The sequence below is a fragment of the Dasypus novemcinctus genome, chromosome 4, assembly GCF_030445035.2.
Source record: "Dasypus novemcinctus isolate mDasNov1 chromosome 4, mDasNov1.1.hap2, whole genome shotgun sequence".
NCBI classification, from domain to species: domain Eukaryota; kingdom Metazoa; phylum Chordata; class Mammalia; order Cingulata; family Dasypodidae; genus Dasypus; species Dasypus novemcinctus.
Window position 1 is genome coordinate 79,643,202 of NC_080676.1, and position 23,638 is coordinate 79,666,839.

The 23,638-nt window shown below is 35.5% G+C and overlaps 1 protein-coding gene across 21 annotated transcripts in view; it reads right to left on the reverse strand.

Annotated features, from left to right (window-relative positions):
• STXBP5L (syntaxin binding protein 5L) overlaps positions 1 to 23,638 on the reverse strand; it is a 441,734-nt gene that overhangs the window by 297,517 nt on the left and 120,579 nt on the right. For all 21 annotated transcript variants that reach the window (XR_011648662.1, XR_011648664.1, XR_011648663.1 and 18 more), the window contains exons 4-5: positions 10,561 to 10,642; positions 6,609 to 6,709 (exon numbers count right to left, since the gene is read on the reverse strand). Coding sequence is in view for 18 of the 21 variants with exons in the window: in XM_071214767.1 (XP_071070868.1) it covers positions 6,609 to 6,709; positions 10,561 to 10,642 (183 nt within the window). In the remaining 3 variants the exon portion in view is untranslated. The remainder of the gene's footprint in view (positions 1 to 6,608; positions 6,710 to 10,560; positions 10,643 to 23,638) is intronic.

Genomic DNA, 23,638 nt, shown 5'->3' on the forward strand with positions numbered 1-23,638 from the left:
ACTCTGCAGCAAACCCTTCCACAGAGATGAATTTTTCTATTTCTACTAATTAGCTCTTCTGTTAGATTTTTAAAAAAGATTTATTTATTTATTTCTCTCCCCTCCCCCCCCACCCCAGGTGTCCGTTCTCTGTGTCTATTTGCTGCGTGTTCTTCTTTGTCCGCTTCTGTTGTTAGCAGCATGGGAATCTGTGTTTCTTTTTGTTGCATCATCTTGTTGTATCAGCTCTCCATGTGTGCGGTGCCATTCCTGGGCAGGCTGAACTTTCTTTCATACTGGGTGGCTCTCCTTATGCGGTGCAATCCTGGCGCGTGGGGCTCCCCTACACAGGGACACCCCTGCATGGCAAAGCACTCCTTGCGCACATCAGCACTGTGCATAGGCCAGCTCCACACGGGTCAAGGAGGCCCGGGGTTTGAACTGCAGACCTCCCATGTGGTAGATGGACACTCTAACCACTGGGCCAAGTCCACTTTCCTAATTAGCTATCCTGAACTATCAATTCAAGTTATTTTGGTTACATGCACTGAGGAGAAACCACACTCATCCCTCAGTCATATCCTCTCCCTTCCCAAGGAGGAATATGTCATTTCCCCTTTCTACTGGTTGCTCAGCTGCCGGTTTTACTAAGGCTCTTCACCTTGTGTGTGCGTGTGTGTTGGGTGGGGTGGGGGGGGAGAATGGGAGTCATTCCCTGCTCCAGGGACATCAACTCACAATTTTCCTTTTGGAATCTTCATCTCTCCATCCCAGACCCTCTTGGACAATATGTGGATCACTCTCCTTGTCTTCAGTTCCCCAAAAGTGGCTTCCTCTGATAACTTCTATGCCTTCTCCCCTATTCTGCAAGAAAGCTGTGCCCTGCCTAAGCTATTCTGATGCCATCTTCCTCCTGCAATCAACCTCAAAGACCTGTATTTCTATTTCACAAAGAGAAAACTGAGGCTGATAATATTTTTTACTTGCCCAAGACTGACATCAAATAAGTAGCAAATCTGGAATTCAAATACACTTCTAGCTACCAAAATCACCATCTTTCCACCAACCTAAATTGTTCATTTGTTTTAGATAATATTCACTGCAAATGAAAATTAGTTGCATAAGAAACAAATTTTAGAGGTGGTAGCTATGTCTACATGAGATGATAATTTGTTTCCTTTATTTCAGAGTTTACCAAGAAGAGGAGTTGGCAAATTTTTAGGAGACCTGAATAGAATTCTGAAACTAGGTAGACAGACCAATATGAAAAAGGAAAAGAACATGAATGTTAAATTTCTAACAAGATTACATTGTGTATCCCTTTATATGAGTGAGCATCCAGTGTGTCCAATTTGTATTCTCAGTCTGGTTCATTGAATTCTTCAATAGGCCCTCAGAACTAAATTTCATCTAATCAAATGTATCCTGCTAAAAGCACCCTAGACACCATATCTAGGAAACTACAAGCCCTGCTGTTACATAAGCACCTACAGAGTTCATTGACAATCTAATTAAAGTATAACCTGTAGGATATTGGACTATTTTTATTAAATCACAAAATCTAGAATTGCTGTTGTCAAGGGATATTTAATGATGTTTAACAGTAAATAACCTGATGCTCATGTTTCTAGGCAATGAAAGATCAGTTTTTAATTCAGTCTAAGGAGGAAGAGGAAACTCATTTTAAAAGAGTTTAAGATCACCCTTTCTGTATCACAGGGAAAGTAGAGAAAACAGTAATTCCATAAAAGAAGACACAAATGCAGTGTTTTGGGTAGAAAAAGAGCAAACTTCAATTTTACATAGCCATTTCCAGTGTTAACAAGAAAAGTCTAAAAACTGCCAAGTTTCAGTAATAAAACCTGAATCAAGAGGTAGAATCCCAAATACGGACAGACTACAGTACTAGAACACTTTGGGATACATGAAGAAGATGCAAACAGAGCTAGAATTATTCCTTCTTCCTGATCCTTATGGAAGAGACATTAGGGACTTATTATAAAAAGATTTCATCTTATATCTAATACCTGAATGATATGCAGTGGTTGCAACAACTGGTTAAGAAGGATTTCTAGAAATCTAGAAGCCAGACACAAAAGATTACATTCTCTAAGATTCCATTTATATGAAGTCCTAGAAAGGGTAAAACTATATGAGAAAGAGTAGATTAGTAGGTGCCGGAAGCCTTAGGGTGGGTAGAAGATATACATTTTTTTAAAAAGAAAGATTCCTATACTTTACCTGAATTCAATGAAAAAGAGTAATGTGCTTTACTTGGGATGGTTGATACAGGTGAGGAAGGGAGCAGACTGCACTTGTGCTATGTGTTTGGTAACCCTAACAAGTGACTCGTTGATACCCTTATATAACTTAATTTTATTATATTTCAGAGTTAAACTTTAATTTGTAATGTATTTCTACCACTACCACCTGCTACAGGAAGGATTTTTTTTTCTGGTATGCAAGGCTTGGTAATAATAATCTTGTTCCTATATCCATATTTTTTTAAGTAGGTATCAGGGACTGAACCCAAAACCTCGTATATGTGAAGCAGCCACTCAACCACTGATCTAACCCTGCTCCCCTATGTCCATGTTAACTATCATTCTTTTATAGTAAATTATCCAAGATATTTCTACCCTTCTGCCCATTCATCTATTCATTCACCTTTCACTAATTAACTACAAAAAGTACCATCCTCTATTACAACAGACAACACTTTCTCCTCAAAAAGAGTACTAATAGCAGAGATAAGACAAGTAAACAAGAAAACCTAAAATGTTTTCATTGTTATAAAAGGTTCAGGAGGAAGGAGGGATTAATTCTAATAAGGGAAATCAAGGAAGGATGATTAGGAATGTTGTTATGAATTGGGCCATTAAAGATCAAAACACAAAACACATATTTTTCAAGACAGAATAATATACAGATTTTTGAAAATTTTTTGCTAATCACTTTTGAATTACTTTTAAAAATTCTATAATTTAGCAATACAAAAATAAAATTAGATATAAATTCCTTACACTCATGTCTAATATACAAATAAAACAAAATTTACAAATTGAATGCAACTAAAACAACTAGAATTCAAATTAACATTAATTTATGTAACAGATAAATTATTTTTAGAAATAAAATAACCTCATTATATAGGTGTGGTTGTGATTGCACAGGTCCTTTTGAGTTTGGTGTACCTCTACTTACACTGTTTTTTCTTGTACTACTTCCATCTATTCAAACTGCTTTGATCCCTTTATTATGCACATAGTATAACATCAGGTAATTGCACAGTAATTTGGTATGAATGCATAATCTATATACATATTACTCTACCTCTGTTATTATTAACACAAAACAATTGAAATAATACTGCTTTGCATCAACACAATTATCAACACACAGATTGAATTTATATGGCAATATTTTTGCATCAAATGATTCATTCAAGTGTTTTACTTACTCTAATATAAAATGGATATATACAATTAGAAATTATTGTTAAAAATTCACATACCACAGTATTATGTCCATAAACACATTTGAGAAAACAGTCATAATGTACATTCCAAAAATATATTTTAACAAAAATATTTTTTGTTTAAATGGTTTAAAATTACAGATATTATTCTACAGGAAATTTGAACTTTGAAATCCCTTCTTTCCCCAAAGTCCTTTTTCCCCCAAGTTATAACATATTTCAGTATTAGACCTGTTTGTTTGTTTGTTTTTTGGGTCTGTATTTCAAGTAAATTTTCGAGTTTCAGGCACAATGACTCAAGTAATCCACCCAAGATTATAGCCTCTTTTATAAAATTTATAATTGTGTTTTCAACTCTAGTTACACTCAATCCGTTGTGTAATTATACCACATGTTAAAAATACAAATGCCAGAGACTATGAATCACTTGTTCTAGGGTAATATCTAGGCCACACTGTTTTAAAACTCTTTCCAGGTGATTTTGATTAATAAATTACATTAAATTTAGGAACCATTAAATTACAACTACCATTTTTAATCTGTGGTGTACACAGATATCTCAATAAAATGCATATTTCCAGATCCTAGTCACATAAATTGTGACTCCATAGGCCTAGGATGGGGCATGACTGAAATTTTAACAAGGATCCTCAGTCCTCACTTTCCAAAAATCCATTGTCCAGCAATATCAGCATTAATAGGAAGATTATTAGAAATTCAGAATCTCGGGCACCATCCCAGATTTATTTAATCAGAAATTACATTCTAACAAGAACCCCCAGGTGATTTATAACATATTAAAGTTTAGGAACATTAGGAAATTTTCTGGGTGATTTTGATGCAGAAAATTTATGAACCATTTTTAACACTGTTCTGTATTGAATGACTTCTGCTTAAATATTCTATATGTTTCCAGATAGAACCTTAATTACTACGTTATTAGTAGGGACAAAGCCTTTGTGACGACGCAGTCTCTCAATAATTATATATTTTACCAAACTGTCTCACTTTCAGCTGTGTAGTGAACACCACTAGGATTTCTTACAGCAGCTACACAGAGAGGCTTATTATCATACTCCGGAGCAACAGAAAAAATCATTTTCCACCTTCATTTAAATCACAGACTCTTTAAGTTTCTTAATGAAAGGAATGACATTCTGACAAGTTACAACATGAATTAATCTTGGAAATATTATGCTAAGTGAAATAATTAGACACAAAAGGATAATGTATAAATCCATTTACATGAATATCTAGAATAAGCAAATTCATAGAAACGAAAAGCCTAAAGTAAACATCATACTTAATGGTGAAATAATGAAAATATTTCCCTTAATATCAGCAATGGACAAGGGAATTCTTGTCTTTGTACTTTATTTTCAACATTGCACTGAAGGTCTGTTGTAGACAGATTATAAGGCAGTTCCCAGGATTCCTGCTAATTGATATTCTTCATTACCTTGTCTGATTTCCTTTCCTTGAGTGTGTATAGAGATGTCTTTTGGCTTACTTTTAACCAATAGAATATGGCAAGAGTCATGGGATGTCACTATGGGACTTCCATCTTGTGAGGAGACTCCCTTACTACCATGAAAAGCAAGCTGCCATGTTGTGAGCTGGCCCATGGAGAGGGCCATATGGCAAGCTACTGATGATGGCCTCTGGCCAACAGCCAGCAAGAAACTGAAGGACCTGAATGTTATCAAAATCAGATAAAGCTTGAACATAGATCCTACCCAAATCAAGCTTCAGATAAGAGCATTGTATTAGCAAACACCTAAACTGCAGTCTTTTCACCTCTGAGACAGAAAACACTACTAAGCCATGTCCCAGTCTTCTGAGCTACAGAAACTGTGAAATAATAAATGTATGTTGTTTTAAGTCACTAAGTTCGTAATAATAGTTTCACAGCAATAGATAATACATGGTCCAAACCAGTGCAATAAGGTATTAAAAAGAAATAAAAGGTATATAATTGTAAAGAAAGAAATAAAACTGCCATTATTTGAAGATGACATGATAATGTACACAGAAAAACCTATAACAGATAAACTATTTGAATTATTAATTGAATTTAAGCAGTCACTGGATACAGAGTAAACATACAAAGAAAAAGCTAGATGTAAAGCAAAGAATATCTGTGTAGCTGCCATCTTTCTTTTTCACCTAACTATAAAAACAGGTTTACCTTATTATACTCTGCTCATGTTGTAATGATTCCTTATCAACCATTACCATTCAATAAAATAAAGTTGGCACTATTTTGTTCCTTCAGCCTCCATTGTTCACTTTCTTCAATTTGAAAGGTAGTTGCTAATATGCATTAGTTTACTTCTGAGAGGTTTCTTTCTGTGTCATTAACATCAAATTTTCCTATGATGGTCCTTCCAATTCACTGCAAACAGTTTTATTATTGCCCAAATATTAAACAAATAGATTTTTTAATAGTTAAATTCATAACTATAATTCATTAAATAATAAAATACAAGTTTTACTTCATCTCCAGGGGGATTATCAGTTAGGTAGATGTGGATCATGTTTTAGATTTGAGTAAATCCACCATTAGAAACATTACAAATTGGTACTGTTTATTATAAATGAAATATAATAATTTTTCCTATATTCATTCATATTATTTTCTCTTTCTGATCATTAATATTACATTCCAAAGTGGAGGAATCTGAATTTCTAATTACCATCTTTAAAACTTTAATCTTAGATGTTTAGTATTTCTTAGCAGTTAATAGCGACAATTTTGGGAATCTAAAACTTTTATTTCAATATATTTTAATGTAAAAAATCTTTAAGCAAAATGATTAGAGTGTAGAAAGTAACTTCAATGATCAAAAGGTATATAAATAACATTTAGTATTTACTTGCTTTTTCAATTTTAGTCCTGGGTTTTCAGCACTTCATCACTGAAGCCTTTGTTTATAGCTAGAACAAAAAAGTTTGGCTTTCTCTATTAATAGATGACTAAATCTGTATCAATTATGCAATTTCTGTGAACAAAAAAAACTATTATAAAAGAAAATAAAAATATTAAATTATTTTTACCTATTAAAATTATGAAAAAAGGCTTTCAAAACATGCTTAGGAAATAATTTTTTGTACATTAATAAACCACTTAAAATAATTCATATATTCTTACCTTTCTCGGTTAAATTTAAGAGAATGAAGAATAGCTGGCCTTTTTTGCCTCAGGTTCCACAAATGAAGTACATCATCTGAACCTGCACTAACCAGTGCACCCTGGAACAAAAATAAGACAAAGTGAGGGAGGAATTTACTTAACTTAAAGTTTTTGTGAAGTACAAACAAGGTAATTTACTGGATTTTTCACTGTTTGAAGAGTAACAACTTTGTTTCCATATAACCTTGAAATATAGGGAAGAGCAATGCATATATTTCAATCAGGAAGGCTAAGAATGCAGAGCAAAAAAAAGCAAATGAACTATTGCATTTGGATGGTCCAGATGTCTAGCTCAAGGAATATACATTTACCAATAGAGGAGAATAATTATTGAGGCATCATTGGGGCCAGTAATGATTTCTTTTTGCCTTTATCTTTGGGAAAGATAAAATGTAACCTTTTGTTTCTACTAGTCACACATACACTACACATAGCTTTCCACAGAAGCAAATATCCAAAACAGTTTTAAATTGCAATCAGTTCATGTAAAAATTCCCCATTTGCAAGTACATTTTAAATATCTACAAAGTATATATTCTTCCTAAAATATCTAGTTTGGGTATAATGTAATTGTTTTTTTATAATCCAAAACGTTTCATGTATTATTTTTAAAATTCTATAATAAAAGGAAATATTTCTTGGGAGGTGGATGTGGCTCAAGCAGTTGGACACCCTTCTACCACATGATAGGTCCTGGGTTTAGTTCCTAGTGCTTCCTAAAGAAGACAAGCACACAACAAACAGACACAGAGAGCAGACAATGAGCACAAACAATGGGGGGGGGATATAAAATAAAATAAATCTTAAAATTTTTAAAAAGAAACATTTCAACTAGAATTTAATAAAGTTACACAAAATACTAATATTCACTTTATACAGCACCATCAAATACAAATGAACCCATTTCTAATAAAACAGATACCTCTTAATTAAGCAGAAAACATATGGGTAGATAACCAGCCGCTGTGTATGACTCTCTTCATAGGCTTAATCTATTTATTTCACTGAGTTAAGTAAGATCATCTGAAACTATGCCAGAAATTTTACTAAAATGAGTTTTCCAGTTGAAAGTGGCAATACTTGCCCAATGACAGAGCCCGAAGCTACCAATCCACTGTATTGAATGTGTCAAAAGTAATCTTGGGGAAGCTGATATGGCTCAATGGGCGGCTCCCGTCTACCATATGGGAGGCCCTGGGTTTGCTTCCCAAGGCCTCCTTGTGAAGGCAAGCTGGCCCATGCCCATGGAGAGCTGACGGCCTGTACCTGTGGAAAGCTGATGGCTCGTGCCTGTGGAGAGCTGATGGCCCACACCTGCAGAGAGCTGGTGCAGCAAGGTGACGCAACAAAGGGAGACAAGCAGACACAGAAGGACGCATAGTGAATGGACACAGAGAGCAGACAGCAAGCAAGTTGCAAAAGGGGGGGAGGGTAAATTTAAAAAAAGAAAAGAAAAAGTGCTCTTGCAGAACCATTGTGATCCTGAGATACTAAAATGCACTTCATATTTGCTAAAATACTGCTATTAGTAATCTTTCAGAGTTTACAACATTAATCAACAATATCAAAATGATTTCCCAATTTAAATACTAGGAAGAACTATCTTGAAATTCCTAGGATTTATTTCATCTTTTGGAATCAGATGAGAAAAGAAGTTAGGAATCTAGATGCCCTCCCATAACAATTCTGAAGCCAAATAGTCATGTATCCTATGATGGTTTTCCTTAGATTATGTACCTGTGATTTTTTTCTTAGTCTCAAAGAGAAATTGCTTTAAATATCAATCCTAATCAGAATATACCCATTAAAATGTTTTTAAATTTGTATAATTTATATATTTACATATAAGTACACATGTTAAAAGAGTTATACATAGATATATACATCTTTAAATGAACTCATAGATAGTCTTATACTATGTAATAAAATGTATCCTATACATGTCTTGAGGGTTTTTGTGTTTCCGTAAAATAATTGTAAACTGTTCTTAAACATAAATACAACCTGAAAGATTATTGGGATTACTCAGAAATATTTCAGCTACAGTTAATCTGTTTGAGATACAGGATATTGATCTCATTTATCTGGGACATGGAATTTCACTTGGTTAAAGTGAAAATAGGACATGATGTACAAAATTAATAAAATGTTATCTACAATAGATAGTTCTGTGCTACACAAAAGATATAAAAAGACAAAATAAAGCAGCATATAGTTCATAATCTTAGTATTCACTGAATAAATCTAGGTAGAAACTCATTATTATTAATTATATCTATACAATAAAACCGGGAGGTAATATCACTAGAGGGAAGTAAACAGGACCACCGACCATAATAGTACCAACAGAGACACCAAAAAATGTGAAAGTAAGCACATCAGCAGTCTAGGGCTCATTTATAAAAGGAAAGTGAGCCTATCAGATGCAATGCTTAGAAAGATTTGTGAAGAGATTTAAAACTTAATAGAAATACCAGTCTTAGGATTAGAAACTGGATAGTTTAGGAAAAGATACCAGAAGCTGAGTGTGAGGTAAAACAGAGTGAATAGTTCAGAATTGGCAATGTAAACAATGCAAGGAAGTTGAAGGCATTTTTAAAGTTTATTATTAATTATATAGCACAGAGGTAAATTTATAATCCTAATGACAATTCTTAGAATATCAAACCCAGAGCAAATCACATGGAAACAATTTATGCCTGCCAGTATGTATCAGTGCAGAAGGCAAAGACCTGAGATCACATAACTAGGAACTATAAAATTGCACAGACCTCAAAAAAGTTGACATTCTAGATACTGAGTAGTTATCACAATAAAACATTTTTAAAATGTTGTCCCTTTCTTCTTTCTCTCCCTCCTTTTTGGTACCCCATAGCAAGTATGCCAACAAGGGAAAATATGCTAGGTTTGTAAAAAAGAGGTTCTCACAAGCTTCTGAGAAAGACTTTGAGCCAAGGAAAGTAAAAAGTGGACATTTGCCAAATATCACAAATACTTTTGGCCCAAGGTATCTTTGAATTGAAATTCTATGAACCATTTTACCCATGTTTACTATTATAAATTTTTAGAAAGAAATATATAAGCAAAATATGGAGTCACTGAATAAAAGATCATTGTTAATGCCATAAAAAAAAAAAACAACCAGTGGTTCCTCTTTTTTTCCCCCAAGGCAATGAATTCAGTCTACTAAAAGGGCCTAAGACTGGCATGCCACAAACTCTTAAAGTATTTTCGCACGGACTGGCTCATTTGATATAAAAGAACTCTAGAAGACACTAGGGGCCTCTATAAGAAGTTGAGTCAAGAAGGCCTCCAGTGCCCTTCAACTAATGGGAGATGTGCAACTATTCTGAATTTGATAAATATATATTTTGTATTTTTAAGGAATTCCTCATCACCATGGTCTTAAAAAAGGAAACAGGGTACAGAGCCAAATGTCATATTACCCATGAATATATAAATAAATATAAAGGCATACATACACCAAAAATTGCATATGAAGATATATATAGACAAAAGAGTCCATAGGTAAATAAGTGAAAAGATTATTTCATGGAAGATAAAGATAAAACATGATGTTAGGACTGGATTATAAAACTTAAGTTGGTATGAGAAGAGTGGATAAAGGGAAAATTTAATGGTTAATCAAGGAATTTTAGGATTTTTAAACCATTTAAACAATCTACAAATTATGCTACATAGTCAAAATAACAGGTTCTTCTGGCATATATATTTTTCCTTCAAATTTTAAGGAATTGACAAATACAGAAATGCAGTCTTTTATGGAAAACATGACCATGAAAATATCCCATACATTTAAGCATTTCAAGTTAAAATATCAAATAGACTACATCAGCTAAGGCAATGTGTGTGTGTGCACGTTAAATAGCAAAAAAAAAAAAATCCTTACCTCATTGATCAAGAATTGGAGCTGTAAAACAGCTGCACCACTCTCATGTTGGCAGTAACAATCAACGCCAGGTCTCCCAAGTCTAATGTAGTTAAAGTCAAGGAATTTAACATTTTAACTAGCATCAATATTAATGAGTACAAAAGAAAGTAACAAATTTCAACATATTTTAAACGTGTTTTAAAAACCAAAGTTTTGCTTTTTATGCTTTTTAGTTATTCCTATTTTGAATTAAATCAAGTTAAATTACATAGCACAGATCTCTAACAGTCCCGCAGTTTGAAATAAGAATATGAGTGAGGAATTTGAAAGGGAACACCTTCCTTTACAAGAAGTAAAACAGGAATTGGGAATCCAGACACAGTTCATTCCATTTATGATTTATTTAATTGATTAAACATTCTTTTCACTAAAATAAATTCAAAATGAGTCAAAGATTTTAATATAAGAAGTGAACTCACCATTAATAATATGTCTACTGTTCATTTCTAAAAACAAAAAGTGAAATGACAAGGTTAAAAAAAGGTTTAGGTAAATATGTTGATAATTGGTATATACAAAAACCTTCTAAACGTATTAAAAATGCAGAGATCATAAAGAAATAGACTGATATATCTGGCTATGTAAAATTTAAAAATTCTACAAAGATACACATCATAAATAAGGCAAAAGAAAAAGAAATGCTAGAAAATAAATAGCAATATTTTAAAAGAGTAATATTCTATATTATATACGAGTTGAATAACATACAGAAGAAAAAGAGAAAAAACAAAGACAGAAAAACAGGAAAAGAGGTAGGAAAGAATGAACAAGGGAGGAAAAATATTCTATGGAACAAAATTCACTTACACACTCTGTATCAGTTGATATATACATTTCATATACTTAGTATATGAAATCATTTGTTTCTTTACTTAAAGATGTCAATTACATAAGACCTTCCACTTTCAGCGACAATGAAAGTACAGAAGTCAGATTTACCCTCCCATCTGAAACAACTAAAAACCTGGACAAAAACAATATAATGTCAGTTTTCAGACAGGGAATGACAGTGATTGCTGACAGATAGATAAATATGAGGTGAACCTTATTTGTGCCTCATTGGATAGTCCAAGGAAATTTTCCAAGCTAAAACAAAGTGAGGGGGAACTCAGATCAAGTCCAGGAGGCTCACTGATATGAGGAAACAGAGCAGAGAGTCTGAGAAGGTAAAGGATGGCTAGAGTTCAAAAAGCAGAATACCAAAGAAGAAAGAAAAATACATACACACAAAAAATCAATCCCTGAGGCTTATACAGGGGCAGAAATTTTTCATGTTCCCACCAGCAGGAATAAAAAAACCTCAAAATTCATAAGACATTGTGCAGAGTACTTAGTATTGCCTTAGTAGTGTAGAAAACTCGTCCCCACTAAATTCTGCTCTGGTCCTGCCTACCAAAACTTAAAAGCAGGCCTCAAAAGGATCAAGCTAATTCCATTTAACTGTATCTCAGCTTTAAAAAGGATACTTATAGAAATATAATATTTTTTTTTAATTTATTTTTTAAATTATTTATTTATTTTTTAAAATGACATTATGAAAAATATGAGGTCCCATTCAACCCCACCGCCCCTGCCCCCCACTCCCCCCACAGCAACACTCTCTCCCATCATCATGACACATCCATTGCACCTGGTAAGTTCATCTCTGAGCATCACTGCACCCCATAGTCAATGGTCCACATCATAGCCCAGACTCTCTCACGTTCCATCCAGTGGGCCCTGGGGGGATCTATAATGTCCCGTAATTGTCCGTGAAGCACTATCCAGGACAACTCCACGTCCCGAAAACGCCTCCACATCTCATCTCTTCCTCCCGTTCCCCACACCCAGCAGCCCCCATGGCTACCGTTCCCACACCCATTCCACATTTTCTCTGTGGACATTGGGTTGGTTGTGTCCATTGCACATCTATGTCAAGTGAGGGCTTAGATTCCATATGGGTACTGGATGCACTCCTCCCGCTTCCAGTTGTAGACACTCTAGGCTCCATGTTGTGGTGGTTGACCTTCTTCAACTCCATGTTAGCTGAGTGGAGTAAGTCCAATAAATCAAAGTGTAGGAGCTGAAGTCTGTTGAGGCTCTGGGCCTGGGTGTCATATTATCAGTCCAGAGATTCAAATCCCCTACATATATCTTAAACCCAGCACCGACTACAATTCCAATAAAGTAGCATGCAAGTCTTGTGAAAAGAGATCCCCTCTGAGTCCAATTCCATCACGCAGAAACACCAGGTCCAAAGAAGGGCTATCTGTCATGGCAGTGAACCCCTTCTGCCATGACCATAGAACCCGTGGGTCTCTTTATCCCTCAAAAGAACCAATACCTGGGGTTGTATCTACCTTATCTGTCTCTTAGACTCTGTTCAGTTGTACATAGGGGTATTCCTTCTGACAACCTCCAGACTCTTTTTTTAGAGACTCACAGCCTTATAATCTCATTTCTCCTTTCCATTTCCCCCTTACATTAGGTCAAACAGCTTCCCGAAGTCATGTTATTATATGTAGACAGGTATATTCTGCTGTTCCGCATTGAATCTTTAATTCAAGGTCATTTTCTAGTTGCTTCTTCAGCTGGTATGTGGTAGTGATCCCTCGGTGCCAGGGAGGCTCATCCCCGGGTGTCATGTCCCACGCTGGGGGGAATGCATCGCATCTACATGCTGAGTTTGGCTGTGAGAGTGGCCACATTTGAGTAACATGCAGGCTGTCAGGAGGAAACCCCCAGGCACAATGCTACTCTAGGCCTTGTTCTTATTGCAGGTGTATAAGCTCAAAAGTGTAACCATTAGTATCATGAGCCCACTGTTGGGCCCTCCTTCCTTCCTGGTTCTTGCCATTGCACCTGGAGGATTGCTGCTGCTCTCCCAGGGCCCACAACAGTGACCCCCCGGCCAGGATCCCAGTACCCCCCCAGCTGTTGTTTTTGTTTCCACTATGAGTATATATAGACATTACCATATACCCTGGGCATATGCCCTGTATAACTCCCTGTCAACCATATATATCCTGTCAATAACATCCCATATCAGTATTCCTCCGCTGCCATTGTTGAACCACTCTGTGATCCAAAACTTCCCGTAAAGTGAATCCCAACATAATGTCAGCTTCAGAAGAGTCTTAGATCACTGAAATTCATATATACAATATACAGTATTTCCCCAGATCCACCATAAAACCTTTTCCCTTGCACAGCAATAATCTTTTAACTTATTCACATCATATTTCCTGAAACTGATGTACAGATTCCAACACTATAGTTTTCAAACAAGGTGACATTTGTGCTTACTATGTGGTCCATATTTTAGGCTGTACAGTTTTCTAAATTTTTTAGTTATCCTATGTTTTGTCTTATGGTTTTCATTATTAGTCTGTCGTCCCCTATATGGTTTTGGTGTAATATTAGCTGTTTTATATTCATCCTCGTGTACTCTCACATAACTCCTCTTTTGCCCCCTTATTTACCTTTGTTCCATCCATTCCACATCCATTTTCCCCTCCCCTTAGGGCCCACAACGCCTGCCAATCTAATACCCTGGGAGCCGTCCTTTCTCACGAGAGATACAGTTCTCTCTATTCGACGGCATTAGTCTTCCCCAGGATATGGGTCCACCCCACCCAATGGTAGAACCCACCTTGGCAAAATGAGCCTTCAGCTATTCCTTCCGGAGTCCATCATGCATCAGACCATACCCCCTGAGCGTCCTAACCAGGTAACCCTCCTACTTATACTTTGATACGTTTTACTCAACATTTAGTTCTCAACGAACTTCTGACACTCTCCCATATTCATATGTTGCCCCTCCCTCCCACCTATTTCTTGGACAATATTACCCCTCTTCCCATCCCCAGCCCCCGTCAAACCCAGAAAACCCCACCCGAAGGTAACCCCTTGCCCCCATTTTGTCCCTTCTTTGTGCTCATACTTACCGCCAGCTCATCACAGATTCCACCCCTGCAGACATTAACTCACATCCTTCCTCCACCCCCCGATTTCCTGTAAGCCACTTTTCCAGACTCTAGCTCTCTGAGGCAGTTAACTTATTTCATATCATTGAGGGTATATAGTATTTGTCCTTCAATGCCTGGGTTGCTTCACTCAACATAAGATTCTCAAGGTTCATCCATGTTATCACGTGCGATTGTAGTGTATTGGTTCTTACAGCTGAGTAGTATTCCATTGTGTGTATATACCACATTTTATTGATCCACTCATCTGTTGATGGACATTTGGATTGATTCCAACTTTTGGCGATAGTGAACAATGCTGCTATGAACATTGGTGTACATATATCAGTTTGTGTCCTTGTTTTCAGATCTGATGGGTATATACCCAGCAGTGGTATTGCTGGGTCATATGGCAAATCTATGGATAATTTTTTGAGAAACCGCCAAACTGTCCTCCAGAATGGTTGGATCCTTCTGCATTCCCACCAGCAATGGATGAGTGTTCCCCTTTCTTCACATCCTCTCCAGCATTTGTATTCTACTGTTTTTTTCATGGCTGCCAATCTTATGGGAGTAAGATGGTATCTCATTGTAGTTTTGATTTGCATTTCCCTGATAGCTAGAGATTTGGAGCATTTTTTCATGTGCTTTTTAGCCATTTGTATTTCTTCTTTGGAGAAGTGTCTGTTTAATTCTTTTTCCCATTTTTTAAATGGGTTGTTTATCTTTTTGTTTTCAAGATATATGAGTTCTTTATAGATGCAAGTTATAAGTCTCTTATCAGATATATGGTTGCCAAATATTTTCTCCCATTGTGTGGGTTCCCTTTTTACTTTCTTGACAAACTCCTTTGAGGTGCAGAAGGCTTTAATTCTGAGGTAGTCCCATTTATCTATTTGTTCTTTTGCTGCTCGTGCTTTTGGTGTGATATTCATGAAGCCATTTCCTATTACAAGGTCCTGTAGATGTTTCCCTACACTGCTTTCTAAGGTCTTTATGGTCTTGGCTCTTATATTTAGGTCTTTGATCCATCTTGAGTTGATCTTTGTATAAGGTGTGAGATGGTAATCCTCTTTCATTCTTCTACATATGGCTATCCAGTTCTCCAGGCACCATTTGTTGAATAGGCCATTCTCTCCCAGTTGAGAGGGTTTGGTGGCTTTATCGAATATTATATGGCTATATACATGAGGTTCTATATCTGAACTTTCAATTCGATTCCATTGGTCTGTGTGTCTCTCCTTATGCCAGTACCATGCTGTTTTCACTACTGTAGCTTTGTAGTATGTTTTGAAGTCAGGAAGTGTGATTCCTCCTATTTCGTTTTTCTTTTTCAATATGTCTTTGGCTATTCGGGGCCTCTTTCTATTCCAAATAAATTTCATAGTTAGTTTTTCTAGTTCCTTAAAGAAGGCTGTGTTGATTTTTATTGGGATTGCATTGAATGTGTAGATCAGTTTTGGTAGGATAGACATCTTAATAATATTCAGTCTTCCTATCCATGAACAGGGAATATTCTTCCATTTATTTAGGTCTTCTTTGATTTCCTTGAACAATCTTGTATAGTTCTCGATGTATAAGTTTTTTACCTCTTTAGTTAAATTTATTCCTAAGTATTTGATTTTTTTATTTACTATTGTGAATGGTATTTGTTTCTTGATTTCCTCCTGATCTTGCTCATTGTTGGTGTACAGAAATGCTACTGATTTTTGCGCATTGATCTTATAACCTGCGACTTTGCTAAACTCATTTATGAGTTCTAGGAGCTTTGTTGTAGATCTCTCAGGGTTTTCTATATATAGGATCATGTCATCTGCAAATAATGAAATTTTGACTTCTTCCCTTCCAATTTGAATGCCTTTTATATCTGGTTCTTTTCTCAGGGCTCGAGCAAGTACTTCCAAGACAATGTTAAATAGGAGCGGAGACAATGGGCATCCTTGTCTTGTTCCTGAGTTTAGAGGGAAGGATTTCAGGATTTCGCCATTGTAAACAATGTTGGCTTTCGGTTTTTCATATATACTCTTTATCATGTTCAAAAAGTTTCCTTGTATTCCGATCTTTTGGAGTGTTTTTATCAGGAAGGGGTGCTGTATTTTGTCAAATGCCTTTTCTGCATCTATAGATATAATCATGTGTTTTTTTTCTCTCAATCTGTTTATATGGTGTATTACATTGATTGATTTTCTTATGTTGAACCATCCTTGCATACCTGGAATAAATCCCACTTGGTCATGGTGTATAATTTGTTTAATGTGTTGTTGAATACGATTAGCAAGTATTTTGTTAAGTATTTTTGCGTCTAGGTTCATTAGAGAAATTGGTCTGTAATTTTCCTTTCTTGTGGTGTCTTTGTTTGGCTTTGGTACTAGGGTAATGTTGGCATCATAGAAGGAATTAGGCAGTGTTCCTTCTGTTTCGATTTTTTGGAATAGTAGAAATATAATATTATCTAACATCCAGCAGAGTAAAATTCAACAGGTGTGGCATTCAATCAGGCATGCAAAGAAGCACAAAAATTTGACCCATAATAAGGTGGAAAAATCTATTAATAGAAACAGAACCAGAAATGACCAGATGAAAGAAACAGTAGATCAGGACATTGAAACATATTGTAACCATATTCTTTATGTTTTTGCAGATAGAGGAAAGATTGAGAAAGTTAACTAGAGACATGGAAGACTATTTATCTTTCTTCCTACCTAACTAGCTACCTACATCAAATAGAACTTGAAAAGATTAAAAAAAAAGTCTGAGATGAAAAATACACTGTACAGTCTCAATAGCAGCTTAGACACTGCAGAAGAAAAATTAGTGAACCTGAACACATAGCAATGGAAACTATCCAAAATGCAACACCGAGAGGAAAAAAAGCTGAAAAAAAAAAAAAAGCAGCCCTCAATAAGCCATAAGACAATGATGAATAACCCAAAATAATTGTAATTGGAGATGTTAAGGACAGAAAATAAGGGAGACAGGAAATATTTGAAAAGATAATGGCAAAACAATATTTTTTCAAGATAAAGGTAAAATATAGACATTTTTCAGACATACATAAACTGAAAAAACTCATTACCAAAAGATTTGCACTAGGGCTTCCAGCTGACCAAGATGGCAGCATAAGATGATCCAGGGGGATATTCTTTGGACAACAAGCAAAAACTGGCAAAACCACCTTCCTGAAGACTCTAGAATACCTGGGAGAGGGTAGAATCAAGAAAATGCAGCTTTAAAAACAGTGGGAAAAGCTCATAGTGCCCTTGCTGACTCCTCTTCCACTTTCGCCCCTGTACAGCATGGAAACAGCCTAGACTACTATTGTGGGTCCTTGGCCCTGTTCTGTAGGGAGCAGAGTAACCCCTATGTGCAAACCAGGGTACCTGTGTGCCAGTACAATCTGTCAGGTAGCAGTTTGAAAGACAGAACCAGGACACTCATCTCTGGCTCACCTTCCAAGAACTTGCCTTGCAGGCAGAAACAGCTTGCAGACATTTAAAGCACTATAAGAAACAATTAAGGCCATGGTGGCTGCTTGGTGCGGGGAATGGGAGGAAGAGATGACATGTGGAGGCATTTTCGGGACTTGGAGTTGTCCTGGGTGGTGCTCCAGGGACAATTGCCAGACATTGTATGTCCTCCCATGGCCCACTGGATGGAACGTGGGAGAGTGTGGGCTATGGTGTGGACCACAGGCCATGGGGTGCAGCGATGCCCAGAGATGTACTCACCAGATGCAATGGATGTGTCATGATGATGGGGGAAAGTATTATTGTGGGGGGAGTGGTGGGGTGGGGGCGGTGGGGGTGAATGGGGACTTCATATTTTTTTAATGTAATATTTTTTTAAAAATGAATAAATTGAGTAGAATTTGAAAAAATAAAATGTACTATCAAAAAATAAAAATTAAAAAATAAAAAATAAAAGAAACAATTAAGTTGAAGAGACTTAAAGTGAAGGATTGTCAGCATTAAGACAAACAATAGAGCATCCAAGAAAGCAGGAAAGTCTATTTCATAAGTAGGTTGAACATTCAGATTCCTATAAACAGAGAACTTCTAAGGCCAGGAGTTAACACAAGCCCAGGACAAGAACAAGTCTCAGAAAATAATTTTGCCTCAGGCTAACCTTGATACAAGGCTAACCTCTAAAGGAGAATACCCAGTCAATGAAGAACAAAAATGCAAAGACAGTAAAAGGTGTTCTTTGCTTTGGATTGCTTGTTTTTGTTAGTTCCTGGCACTCAAAGAAATCTTTATCATATCACTAACTAGATAGGAACTTCAGGAACAAACAGTTCGGGGACTAAATCTGAGAGTTAACACACTAAAATATTAAAATGTACAGTGTGTAACAAAAGATTACAAGATAAGCAAAGAAACAGGAAATGATGGCCCAACCAAAGAAACAAGCTAACACTTCAAAACCATCAATGAAGAAGACCAGAATTTGGACATACCAGGAAAAGACTTTGTCCTGGGTGGTAATGCAGGGACAGATGCTGGACATTGTATGTCCTGCCATGGCCCACTGGGTGGACTGGGGGAGAGTGTAAACTACAATGTAAACCATTATGTATGTGATGTAACAGTGCTCCAAAATGTATTCACCAAATGCAATGAATGTCCCATGATGATGAAAGAAGTTGTTGATGTGGGAGGAGTGGGATGAGGGGGTATATGGGGACCCCTTATATTTTTGAATGTAACATTTAAAAAAAAAAGAGAGGAAAAAAATGTTTTAAAAATTTTTTTAAATGATCTTTAATATAATCAAGGGATAAAGAAAAGCAGAGAAAGAATGAAAGGATACCACAAAAACAATTAATTAAGTATATGAGAATCTCAATAAAGAGATGGAAATTTTTTTTAAAAGGAACCAAACAGAAATACTGGAGCTGAAAACACAATAACTGAAATAAAAAATCACCTAGAGTGTTCAAATGTAGAATGGAAGTGGAAGAAGAAAACAGTAAACTCAAAGACAAGATAACTGGAATTATTTAAGCTGAGGAGCAGAAAGTAAAATAAAAATTGAACAGAGCCTAAGAGGCCTGTGAGATACCATCAAGCATATCAATATATAAATTATCAGATTCCCACAGAAGAAAGAGGCAGAAGGGACATTCAAGAAAATAAAGGCAGAAAACTTCCCAAATTCAAAAGACATGAACATGCACGTGAGAGAAGCTCAATGAACCCAAGACAGGGTAAACTCAAATAGAGCCATATTCAAACACAGAGTAAAACTGTTGAAGGAAAAGGAGAATTCTGAAAGTCACAAGAGAAAAGAAAAATGTTATGTACAAGGAAGCCACAAGAAGTTTAAGTCCCATTTTCTTTTCAGAAATCATAGAAGAAGAGGGCAGTGGCATGAAATATTTAAAGTGATGAAAGAAAACAATTGCCAACCAAGAATTTTAAATCAGGTGACACTGTCTTTCAAAATGAGAGAGATTAAGATATTCCCAGGTAAACAAAGCTGAGGGAGTTTGTCACAACTAGAATGGCTCTACAAGTAATGCTAAAGTGAGTTCTTCGCACTGAAAGGAAAGGATACTAGAAAGTGGCTGGAAGTGGCATAGAGAAATAAAGAGCACCAGTAAAGGGGAAAATATGGGTAATTGGATCTTTTGGTATGTAACTCCACTTTTACTTCTAAAGATTCTAAAATGCAAATGCATTAAAGATAATAATAAATCTGTGATCTGGCTAAACAATGTATAAAGACACAATTTATAACAAATACAACAAAAAGGTGGGAGAAAGACAGGTATAGGAATAGTATTTGTGTTTGCAATTGAAATTTATTTGGTATAAAATAAAATATGACTGCTATCAATTTAGGATGTTAAATTTATGCCCTATGGTAAGCACAAATATATACAGAAGAAAATGAGAAGGGACTTAAAATTAAATAATACAAACAATGAAATAAATACAAAAGTAGTCATTAATGGAAAAATTGAGGGACAAAGAAGATATTAGATTTACAAAGACCAAGGAACAAAATGGCAGAATACTGTAAATGTAAATGTATTAAACTATCCAGTCAAAAGGCAGATATTGGCAGAATATATTAAAAAGCATGGCCCAACTCTACGCTGCTTAAAAGAGACTCATCTTAAATTCAAAGACACTAATATGTTGAAAGTGAAAGGATGGAAAAAATACCATGCAAATTTTAAACAAATGAGATCTACAATCACCATAGTAATATCAAATAAAATAGACTAAGGCAAAAACTATTTAAAGGGAAAGAAAGTAACCATATACTGATAAAGGGTTCAATAAGAAAACATAACAATTAATAATATATAAGCACCTAATGGAAAAGCCCCAAATTAAATAAGCAAATATTGACAGATTTGAAGGGAGAAATAGTTCTAAATTAATTGTTAGGGACTTTAATATACTGCTTAAATAATGGATAGAATATCTAGACAGAAAATCAACAAGGAAATAGAAGAATGAATGATTCTGTAAACCAGTTAGACCTAACATTTTCCCCAACACCAGCAGAATACACATTCTATTCTAGGGCATGTGAGTTATTCTCCAGGATAAACTGTATGTAAGGTCATAAAAAAAAGTCTTCACATTGACTATGGGGTGCAGTGATGCTCAGAGATGTACTTACCAGGTGCAATGGATGTGTCACGATGATGGGAGAGAGTGTTGCTGTGGGGGGAGTGGGGGTGTGGGGGCGGTGGGGTTGAATGGGACCTCATATTTTTTAAATGTAATTTTTAAAAATAAATAATTTTTAAAAAGTCTTCATAAATTTGAAAACATGGAAATTATACAATGTACCTCCTCCAATCACAATGGAATGAAGCTATAAATCAGCAACAGAAGGGTAGTTGGAAAATTTACTAATATGTAGAAATTAAACAACGTGCTCTTAAACACCCAATGAGTCAAAGAAGAAATCAGAAGAGAAATCGGGAAATATCTTGAGGCAAAAGAAAATGAAAACCCAGCATACCAAAACTCACAGTAAGCAAGTAGTGCTAAGAGGAAAATATATAGCTCTAAATGCTTACATTGAAAAAGAAGAAAGGTCTCAAATCAGAAATCAGACTTCACAACTGGAAGAACTAGAAAGAGAAGAGGAAACTAAACAAAAATTGAACAGAAAAAAGGTAATAAAAATATTAGAGATGGATGAAATAGGGAATTAAAAAATAGAATCAACATAATAAAAATTTTTATTTTAAAGAGTCGGTAAAATTGACATGCCTTTGGCTAAACTGACGAAGAAAAAAGCAAAAATAACTAAAAGCAAAAATGAAAGGAAGAAATTATTACAGACCCTGCAGAAATAAAAAGGACTGTAAGAATGCTATGAAAAACTGTACACAAACAAATCAAACCTAGATGATATGGTCAAATTCCTGAAACACAAACTACCTACACCAACCCAACAAGAAATAGAAGATCTCAATGGATCAATAACAAGAGATTGTTTCAGTAATCAAAAACCTCCCAAAAAAGAAAATTTCAGGACCTGATGACTTTGCTGGTGATTTTTCCAAACAAACAATCCAAAAGGAACTAAAACCAATCCTACTCAAACTCTTCCAAAGAATTAAAGAGGAGGGAACACTCCCAATTCATTCAATGCAGCCAATATCATCCTAATATCAAAGCCAGATAAAGATAGCACAACTAAAGAAAACTAGAGACCAATATCACTCATAAAATATAGAGGCATAAAAACTTAACAAAACACTAAAAACTGAATCGAATAGCATATTAAAAGAATTTAGTGACAATGCTCCAATATGTGTTCATCAGTTGTAACAAATGTACCATACTAATGAGGGATGTTGTTAATGTGGGAAAGTATGTAATCTAAAGTTTCTTTAAAATAAATAAATAAACAATTTTAAAAGAAAGAATTATGTGCCATAAATAATTGGGATTTATCCCAGATATACAAAGGTGGTTCAACATTAGAAAATCAATTAATGTAATACACCATATTAACAGAATGAAGTGAAAGAAAAAATGTGATCATCTCAATTGATTCAAAAAGCTTTTGACAAAACACAACAACCCTTCTTGATTAAAAAAAAAACACTTGGAAAACTAGAAATAGAAGGAAACCTTCTCAATGTGATAAGGGGCATATATGTAAAACCCACATCCAACATTGCACTCAATGGTGTAAGACTGAAATCTTTCCCTCTAAGATCTAGAACAAACAAGGAGGCCCAGTGCATTGCTGTTACTCAACATTATACTAGAAGTTCTAACCAAAACAATTAGGCAAGTAAAAGAAATAAAAGGTATACAAATTGGAAAGGAAGAAGTGAAACTTTCCTTTTTCTCAGATGACATAATCTATATAGAAAATCCTAAAAAAATCCAATCAAAACTACTAGAGCTAATAAATGAATTCAGCAAAGTGGCAGAATAAGATCCACACTCAGAAAAGTCAAATGTGTTCCTATACACTAGCAACAAATAATCAGAAGAAGAAATCATGAAAAAAATTCCATTTACAACAGCAACTAGAAGTGGGAAGCAGATGTGGCTCAAGTGCTTGGGTTGCATCTGCCATATAGGAGGTCCCAGGTTCGTTTCCTGGGGCCTCCTGGTGAAGGTGAGCTGGCCTACATGGAGAGCTGACACAAAAAGATGATGCAACCCAACAAAAAAAGAGACACAGAGGAGAGATAATGAGAGATACAACAAACCAGGGAACTGAGGTGGCTCAAGCAATTGAGTGCCTCTCTCCCATTGCACAAGGTCCTGGTATCAGTTCTTAGTGTCTCCTAAAGAGAAGACGAGAAGAACAGACAAGCAGATACAGATGACTGTGCAGCAAATGGACACAGAGAGCAGACAACAAGCATGAACAGCGAGAGGGGGGAATAAATAAATAAATCTTAAAAAAAAAACAAAACCAGCAACTAAAAGAAACAAATATCTAGGAATAAATTTAACCAAGGATGTAAAGGACTTACATATGGAAAATTACAAAACATGGTTTAAAAATATCAAAGAATACCTAAATAAATGGGAGGATATTCTTTGTTCATGGATTGGACGACTAACTGTTGTGAAGGTCAATTCTACCCAGATCAA